Source organism: Leucopleurus acutus (assembly GCF_964270905.1).
Source record: "Leucopleurus acutus genome assembly, chromosome: 1".
NCBI classification, from domain to species: Eukaryota; Metazoa; Chordata; class Mammalia; order Artiodactyla; family Delphinidae; genus Leucopleurus; species Leucopleurus acutus.
In genome coordinates, this window is record NC_139142.1 from 182,247,419 (window position 1) to 182,257,380 (window position 9,962).

The following is a 9,962-nucleotide window of genomic DNA, read 5'->3' on the forward strand; positions in this document are numbered from 1 at the left end:
CTCCATATTGTTAAATTGTTTATCTGTGCTCTCTTTTAGCTCTCTAAGAGTCTGTAGAACAATTATTTTGAATTATTTGTTGTGAAATTTCTGGATCTCCTTTTCTTTGGAGCCAGTTACTGGAGGTCCACTATATTACTTTCATGGCATTTTGTTTCCCTGATACTTTGTGATCCCTGTAGCCTTGTGTAGCTGTCTGTACGTTTGAAGAAACAGTCACCTCTTAAAGACTTCATGGGCTGATTTAAGTAAGGGAAGCCTGTCACCTGCAGAAGGAGGCACAATGGACTATGCTATAACCGTGGATCTAGTGGCTCAGGGCGCCAGGTGCAGGAGTGTGTGGCAGCACTGGGTCCAAGGGAGTATGATGTCTCTTTGGCTCAGCCACTAAGGTTCACAGTATCAACAATTGTGTGGTCCTTGGCAAGCACTACGGGGGTTCTGCAGTGGCTGCAATTGCTATTGGTCTCCTAAATGGTGCCTCAAGGACTAGTAACTAAGGACCAGGGCAGGCATCAGTGGTGGCTGGAGCCAGTGGTGTGCACACACTTGGTTGCAGGGCCCAGCTGCAAGTGCCTATGTAGTAGGGGAGGTCACTTGTAGACACACTCATAGTAATGGGGGGTCAGAATAGGTAGCAGGGGCCAGGGCCAACTATGGGCTTAGTGGCATCTGCTAAAGACATGGGTGTCAGCATGCTTTCCCTTGGCTTCACACTCTACCCTCCTGTATGCATACTGCAGTGGTGACCATTGACAGGGCTGGGGCTGGGGGACATGGATTTCCATAGCTGGAGGGGGTAGCTATAGCCAGGTACGGTGGTGTGAGCCAGTGACAGAAGGCAGGGCCTGATCTGGACCTGAAGCAGCTGCAGGGGCCCCGGGTGTGCTGTGCTCTCCTGTGGCTGCATTCTCTCCCATTTGCACGCACACTGCAAGGGAAGGTGGTGATGAGAGTTGGGCTGGGGCTTGCAGGTACAGAGCTGGAAGGCCTCTCTACAGGTAGGTGCTGCGGCACTGGCCAACGTCAAGAAGGCAGGGCATGATCAGGGCTTGCAGTCAGCTGTGGGGACCTTAGATGTTGTTTTGCTCTCCTCTGGCCACACACTCTGGGTGTGCACAGTGTAGTGAGGGCCAGTGACTGGTCAGGCCGGGGACTATGTATAGGTGGGCGCCAGTCAGGGACAGAAGGCCCCTTGCATGTCATACTCCCATGAGGGGGATAACACATTATATGCACTATCTAAAAGAATATAATGTCTTGTATTATTGATCCTGAAAATACTTTGTTCCAGCTTCAGTTGATGATGAGTGCTCTGATATTCTAAGAAAGCCTGTTTATTTTTTGTTTATGCCCTTTTGATTTAAACTCAGATTATGTCAGAAAAACTTGAATGGGCGTCACCACCTCGTAATCCTCTAACTAACCTTTGCTCTTTCCTCAAGCTTTGGAGGAAGCTGAAAAAGTGTCCCATCAAGCTACTGGGCACTCTGTCATTTAGACGCTTACATCCACATTAAAACTGACATGTAGAAATGGCTTTCACTGCCAGCACTCTCTTGCCCTTTTCTCTCCCTCACTTTCCCCATCTCAGTTCCTTCCATGCAGTCTGAATCATCTCATTTATAATTAGGAGGTGAAAAGGGCAAATAAAAAAACAACTTAGGATTTTAACACATCATTGGCACTGGATATAAGTGCCAGTGATGTACCAAAATAACTGAATGCACAGTTTCCAAATTGGTGCATGGATGTTCAGTACTTGCTGCCCATTCCTGTTTGCATTTCAGCCTTCAACATAATGACACCCCATGATAGGATCTGAAATACCAAAGGTTTTGCTTGCATAGTCGTTATTGGAATTCTGAAAATCTATGTATGTTCTCATGCATATTTAAATTTTTCAAATATGGTATTATGTTTTATATTCTAAAAGATAGGACATAATAAATATTATAGAAGAGTATGATGAATTATTAACAAATATTTTGTGACAAAACTTGTTAACTATGTTTTAACTATTTATTGAATCATGCACACCCAATTTGAAAGAAAGTCACACAAAAATTTGTTGGTTGGTTTTATCCAAAGTGAAAAGATTGACAAAATGTAGTTCATGAGAACATGCTAATTATATTTAGAAAAAAAATCAGTATCATTATACTCTACTGCTTTGGTTGTTCCAAATTCAGAATATTTATCATGAGCTCAGATTCACCCCCATCAGAATATGTATAAGATGGGAAAAGAGAGGAAGACCTACAGGACTAGGAAGACTTCTCCCCAAACCAATACTTATAACTTTTTTGACTGCCCTGGAAATTTTATAACCCAGCTAAGGGTGTTATAATTAGATTTGAAATGGGTGAAAGGTATGCTTTCCTTTTGAAGGAGGAAGAAAGGTGATTGTGAATACAGATACATACATTGGCCAACAGTTTTAGAAAAAGGATGGGTGGGTCTGGAAACCAACGAGGGATTATGCCACCAGGCACGTGTTATCATTTTTAACTGCATTTTAAAAATGGGAAATAAACTCCAGATAAATTTGTGGACCCACTGGATACATCAAGAAACAGAGTCAGGCCAGAAGCCTCTTTACCACCAACGCTCAAAAGTCCCCACCTTGACTGATAGACTTCCTGGGTTTAGTGCAGCTCGGAGTCAGGGTCCAGTAACCCCAAGTATTCCTACTTCCCTTTCTGAAATGCACAGTTATCCAAGCTAAGGGCCCCCCGTCCCTTTGAGGAAGGAAAGGAGGAGGATTTTACACTTGTGTACACACTTGTGACAGGGTAGCAGGGTGCTGCCCCAAGAGGACCTGCCATCATCCCCTCCTACAGAGGTTGTCTGCAGAGCTTTCCACAGAGGTTGCTGCTTCCCTCACCAAATATTCCTCCGTGATTTTGTGAAACGTGTCCTCTGAACACCCCCCAGGAGATGGGTGAGCAAGTCACACATTAGACATCTACTCCATCATTCCATTTCCCTAAATCATTAGATTTATTCCTCTACATTATAAGAAGGACATTGCACACTTCAGCTTGATTTAATGTAAACCAATATGATATCCAGGTTTTAGTCAACTGTGTAAGCAAATTGTGAGGGTCTTTCCCAGTTGCTCAAGCTAACATATGGAATCCAGAATGCCTGATAAGTGCACCCATGTTGATACATTTGGCCATTCCAATATTATTTTCTTCCACCCCGGGCAATTACACTTAGATTCCATTTCTGCACATGTATATATTAATTTCTGCTGATATAAACTTACCACATTGTGCAGTTTTTTAAGTGTGTGAATTGGCTCCTTCCAGGTCAGACTTGGTAATCATTTCCCTTGATGAGGTTGGATTTGACTCCAGCATGGTTCTGCAGGCCATGAGGGATAGCGAGGGTGGATCATTTGGAAATAAGCTTTCCCCTGCAATGTAAGGTCATTACGCTGTCCTCTTGCTGGGAGAAGCTCCTTCCTCAGAAAGGGGAGGGGGAGCAGGATCTGCTGTTGGGGAGGCTTACAGGGATTTGTAAGGTCAAGGTACCCAGATTCATCTGAATTGCCTTCATTCCAGTTCTCAGGGCTCCATCCTTTTCTTATCAGCCCCTAATATGCACATAAGAAATTTGATAAGGATGAGAAATCAACTTGAATCATAACTTGGAGCTAAAAGAGATTAATTTATGATAATCATAAAATTCCCTTCCCCCGATTCTCTTAACTCTGCCTGGAGGTGTTCATTTTCATTCTACCATTTCCCCAATGCAATAAAAAGTAGTTAGCATAGTCCAGGGTACCAGTGGCAGAATTCCCATCATAACAGTCTTTTGAAACAGTCCCTTGCTTTCCAAAGTCTTCTGTTTAATAGGCATATTATTTCCAGCAACATTTGGGGCTGTGCCTTAAAAAAAAAAAGTCCCCATTGTGGACATTGTAGGTTTTGGGGATAATTAAAGTAATGAAGTACCCTGCAAGGTGGGCCGCAACCTGGGCTTGCAGGGACGTGCAGGGCAGCACGGGCCACTGAGGGAGGCTGGGCCCAAGTGGAAGCCAGGAGGGGCCAGGCGGGCGAGGTGGGCAGTGTGGGGCCCTGCCTAGCCCTCCCCCCGGACACCGCATGTTGCCCTGGGCCCCCCGGCAGCGCGGCCCGGGTGAAGAGCAGGCGCCCGAGGAACAAGGCCCCTCGGCGGTCAGCGACCCCGGCCAGGCCAGGGACTCTGGAGAGGAATCCCTGGGGGAGCCAAGAACATCCCCACCGGACAATCCTCAGACCTGATACCGAAGGCCTTCCTGGATCCAGAAAGAGCAGCTGCTGCCTCGGTCGCCCCCAGGCCTCGCTGCCAAGCGGTCCCCGGGAACCCCAGTTTCCCCCTATCCCCGGATGACCCTGCTACCGCCCTGGGACCCCAACTATGAGGCTTAAGCTGGACCTCGTCTGGTGCGGGCGCCCAGCTGTGGGTCAGGCACCTCCTTCTCAGGCCAGACCTTGTGCCGTCCCTCATTCTGGCCTCTGTATGAGGCAGCAGCGTGAGGCAGAGGCCTCAGGCCCATCTAGCAGGACATCAGAGTGGAGAGCAGGTGCCCAGGGATGCAGGGTTCCCAGTGATATGCTATGAAGATGTCTTTCTTTCTGACCCTCTGCTGCCCTGTGGGCAGCGTGTTCCCCTGTACCTGTCTCAGGGCCCTCAGCAGGTGATGGGCTCTCTGAAGCTGCTGCTCCCAACCCCAATTATGTCCCCCTGGGTCCTCCCCACTCCATCCTCTGGCTGCTCCAGCACCTGGCTCAGAGGGCCTGAGCTGATTGCCCTCACTGGCCTCCTGCAGATGAGCCAGGGGGAGCCAAGACCCAGCTCCCCGGGGGGCTCCCATGCCCCCTGCTGACCCTCCAGATGCTGCCTCTGACCACCCAGGTACTAGTGGTGGCCAGAGCTGTTCTCACTGCATGGACCAATCTCTCCCATGGGCCCCAGGCAACCAAGGTCCATAGCCCCTCCAGGGGCAGAGTGGGCTCCTACTTCGCCAGGCAGGTTCTGTTGACAATAAAACAGTGTTGGTCTGTAAAGTAATGAAGTAAATGCTAGTGTTCTCTACCCAGAAGTTACCCATCTCAGTATGTTGGGTTTCAAAAGCAATTTTTATTTTGGACACTTGGCCTAAACTTCCGAGTTTTGCCACCAAACAATAGGACATCAGCTCTGAAGAGGCTCAATCCAAATTCTTTGACTAATGTGAATATCAGAGAAAGCGCAATATAGCATATAAATCAGTTTCTTATATACTGATTATAATTCATTCATTAAAAATATGCTGTTATTTTAAGAACAAAATCACAAGTACATCACTGGAAAAAGGGTGTTTAGGCCAATGCAACTTGTGCCGTTGTGACCATCCTCTGGGATCATCAGAGACTTCCTTACAATGTTCCCTGAGGCTCTGAGCTTTCTGGCTGTGCCCTTTGTCTTAATCCATCAGGTTCTTTCTATGTATGGCCAATATAAGGTTTCAATAGATTATAAACAGTGCATATAAACAGTGCATTTTACTGGAAAGAAGACATTAATTTTCATCCTTGGCATTTCTAATTATCTCTGGAGTTATTCTCCATTCACATTTGACAAGGGATGTTTAAGACTGCTTTTCTGCTTCTAGTAGCAATCTCCTATATCCCATCTCTGTTTTCTTTCCAATCCTTACGGAGAAAAAAAGTTAATGTATTTCTTGTTTCTTCCTGAAAAATTGAAAAATGTAGGATTGTGTTTGTAGACTCAACTTCCTTATGGTGGTCTGTTGCAAGCAACAGAGAGTTCCCTTGCAAACAGTACTAAGGAGTTCATTATTTGTGACTTATGATCCTCACCAATGCCACTTTTACGTAGATTACTGAAGGAAATATAATATGCGGTCTACTATTTACAAATAGTTTTATTCTGTCAACCAGGTTTCCAAACAAAAGTCAGAACCAGTCTTCTCCCTTAAATATTTTTCAAGTATATAAAAATAACATACACAAAATAATGGAATTGCTTTATTAAAGATGGAAAATATCATGTAAAACTTTGAGGTAGGATTATATGAAGAAAAATGTAGAACAGATTTGCTGTATATAAGTATTACTACTCAAGTATTCTCTAGAATTATAAAGGAACAGTTTTTAATATCTCATGATATAAGATATGATGGTCCAGGCAATACTTATCTAATCTAGTCTTAGAGTTGAAATCTCATCTTGGATAAATTCATCAATACCGAGTCCTTACAAATAAGATGTTGCAAATAAAAAAATAAACCAAAAATAAAAATCCCCACTAGTTAATTTTTCACTATCACCTGCTAGACCCTCTTTATCTTTTAAAATATCTGTGGTTTAAATGAGTCTGGAATTTTAATTTTTTACAACATATTTTCTGGGTTTAATTAACATTCAGTAAAGTCTTTAATGTTTAAGAGTGGTTTGATTATGGGAAATATGTTATCGCCTTCCAAATCCAGGAACATAAAACTGTCTAAGTAAAATTTGAATACTTTAAAAATTGCAACCCAAAGTGTGTGTTTTTATGAGCTGTAATTTAAGAGGCTCAGCGGCTTTGTCTTGAACAGATGCGTGAGAACAATCTGAGAGAGTACATCTAACAGTGAGACAGCAAATGATGAAATTTTGTATGTATTTATAGTACTTATATTGTTCACTAGCTCTTTATATAACTACCTTTTCACTTTGGGACTGTTTTCATGGCGTATGTTGTGATCTTATCTGTTTGCTTTTCTTTTCTTTGGGGACAATGGGTTATTTAGTATCTCTTTTAAAAATGTGTTTAGGGGTGTGCATTTTAACAGCCTTGTCTAGTTGCATTATTTGCTTTATTTCCTCCCTGTAACATTTCTCCCTTATGCAGCAAACAAAGAAAATAATTTGGCTTGGGTATAAGAGAGAGAATCTTGTGCTACAGACGGGTATAGGACAAAGCAGGAGAAGTTAAATGGCTTTTGCCAGAAATTCTTGCTTGTTTTCTTTTTTTTTTGGATTTATCATAAAATTAATAATATTAAGCATTTCTAGTACAAACTATAGTTTACTGAAAGCCTTTACTTTGGAGACACAATTGTTAGTGCTTCATATACATATACATACAGACATTATTGTATTCAATCCTCACAGTGATGTACAAGGAGATGCTGTTGTTCTGTTTTTCACAGATGAAGAAACTGAGGTGCAGAGAGGATGAGCAATTTTTTCATAATCACATGGTCAGAATATGAAAGAACTAAGAAAGTAGCCCAATTCTATATGACTGAAAACCCTGTGCAATTAATGACTCTCAGAGCACGTAAGCAGTAGATATAAAAATTGGTCCATATTTTGCAAGGGCTGGAGGTAGAGACGGAAACAATAGTGACAGTAGTAACAGGAGTAATGACAATAATAATAACACTGCACAATTTGCCATTTGGGACCAGCAAAGGGCCATGAGTCCATCTAGGGACTTCACATAAAGTGTATTTATCTTCCTTATGACCCTAAGGAATGGTGTTATTATTCCCATTTTAAGATCACAAAATTAAAGTCAGGAAAGTTAGGAATCTCACTCAAAGTTACATAGCTAGTACATTACAGATGCAGGAGTCCAGCTGAGAACTGGATTCTAAATATATTCCATACTTAATCTTCTGCCCCATTGTAAGCTGCATTTCTTCTTTACTTGTGATTTCATCTAAGAAAATCTTCCTGTTGGGATAGTGCTATGTTTTTTTTCCCCTAATCCGAGTATAATGTGACACGTACTGCACAATGATTGGCGATATCATTATATTTACAGACCTATTCATCAATTTGTTTCTGTTAAATAAAAAACTTTCTGAAAATAGTGGAGAAGGGCTGGATGCAGGTGTGGAAATCTTCCATGTAAGCCAAAAATCTTTTAACAAATGATAATATTCTCATGGGACAAGGATAAAAAATAGGCTATTACGTCACCAAAATTCTGAGACTTCTCATAATACTAACGGAAAATAGAACCAAAGAAATGTAAAGTTATTACTAAGGGCCCCATATGAAGGCAGGAAGGATTTAATAATATGAATAGTCACATGCAGGCCAAATTATTTGGTAGCAACCTTGGAATACTGGAGCTACCAATGCCCAGGATCTGAATCAAGAAGAAACAGACCATTTTTTCAAAGATTTCTTAGAGATCTGAAGGAAAGAATCTTTGGCTTGTAAAGTTCAATGTTTGGATTAAAATTTATCAGGTTGCATCTGTGAACCTTTCCATTTGGGGTCAAAGAAAAAAGTATGTCTGTGTGTGTGTGTGTGTGCACGCACATACTATATTAGTCTGCTTGGGCTGCCACAACAAAATACCACTGACTAGGTGGCTTAAACAACAGAAATTTATTTCCCACAGTCCTGGAGGCTTGGAAGTCCAAGATCAAGGTGCCATGAGGTATGTTTTGTTCCAAGGCCTTCTCTTGGCTCGCCGTAGGTGGCCGCCCTCTTCCTGTGGGCTCAAATGGCCTCTTCGTAGGAACAGGAAAGAAATCTCTCTAGTATCTCATCTTATAGATGCAGTAATCCCATCAAGAGGGTCTCACCCTTATGACCTCATCTAACCCTATTACCTCCCAAAGACCCCATCTCCAAATGCCATCATACTAAGGGTTAGGTCTTTAACACAGGCATTTGGGGATGGGGGGGGACACAAGCATTCAGTCCATAACACTCTGCCCCTGGCCTTCCAAAATTTGTATGATTCTCATACACAAAATACATTCATTCTATCCCAACAAACAGCCCCAAAAGTCTTAGCTCATTCTAGTATCCATCTAAAGTCAAAGTCTCATGTAGATATCATCTAAAATCAGATACGGGGGAGACATGAGGTGCAATTCATCCTGAGGTTAAATTTCTCTCCGGCTGTGAACTTGTGAAAGCAAACAAGTTATGTGCTTCCAAAATACAAGGGGCCATCATAGGGTAGATATTCCCATTCCAAAACAGAGAAATAGGAAAGAAGGGAGAGGTGAGGGGTCCCAAGCAAGTCCAAAATGCAGGAAGGCAAATTCCACTAGGTCTTAGGGCTGGAGAATTATCCTCTTTTCTTTCCAGGTCCAGTGGGGCAGCAGCATCACCCCCAGGGCTCGGCTCATGTGTTTCTGTCTACACACCTGAAATCAAGGTGGCAGCAGCAGACTTGGCCCTCCCCCAGGGCCCCGGGCCTGTGAACTCTGTGCTTCTGGTGGGTGTGGTAACCCACATGATTTCTCAATCACCTTTGGGATCCTTCTTCCCTTCTTGAGGGAGAGCTGACATTCACAGCTGAACAGCCCTACAATCCCACCTTGTAAACTCCACAAAGTCTGACTGCCCTCCTTTATCCTGTCCGATCTTCTTCCCCACTTTAGTTCAGACTGGCAGTGTCTCTGCTGGTATAACCCCATCTCTATTCTTGGCTTATTAAATTCATGAGTCACACCATGATCTCTTTATCAAATCATTTTCTTTCTTTTCTTTTTTTTTTTTTTTTTTTGAGGTACGCGGGCCTCTCACTGTAGTGGCCTCTCCTGTTGCGGAGCACAGGCTCCGGACACACAGGCTCAGTGGCCATGGCTCACGGGCCCAGCCGCTCCACAGCATGTGGGATCTTCCCGGACTAGGGCACGAACCCGTGTCCCCTGCATCGGCAGGTGGACTCTCAACCACTGTGCCACCAGGGAAGCCCTATCAAATCATTTTCAACCACACCCTTAGTATTCTCTTTAGAACCAGCTTTCTCATTTTTTTTTTTTTTTTTGCAATATGGAGAAGCTGAAAATTTTGATATCTTCAAGTTCTGGTTCCTTTTTGCTTAACAATTCCTTCTTCAACTCATCTCTCTCCTTTCACATTTTACTGTAAGTGATCAGGAGGAACGAAGCCATACTTGCAATACTTTGCATACAAATCTTAGCTAAATATCTAATTTCATCG

At 43.1% G+C, this 9,962-nt stretch overlaps 1 protein-coding gene across 1 annotated transcript; it reads left to right on the forward strand.

Annotated features, from left to right (window-relative positions):
* Positions 1–4,379: 4,379 nt before the first annotated feature.
* Positions 4,380–4,879, forward strand: LOC309969188 (histone deacetylase complex subunit SAP25-like; the record flags this gene model as incomplete). The annotated part of the gene is given in 3 exon segments (XM_082850837.1): positions 4,380–4,418; positions 4,422–4,524; positions 4,527–4,879. Coding segments are annotated over 3 exon segments (495 nt in total).
* Positions 4,880–9,962: the final 5,083 nt, after the last annotated feature.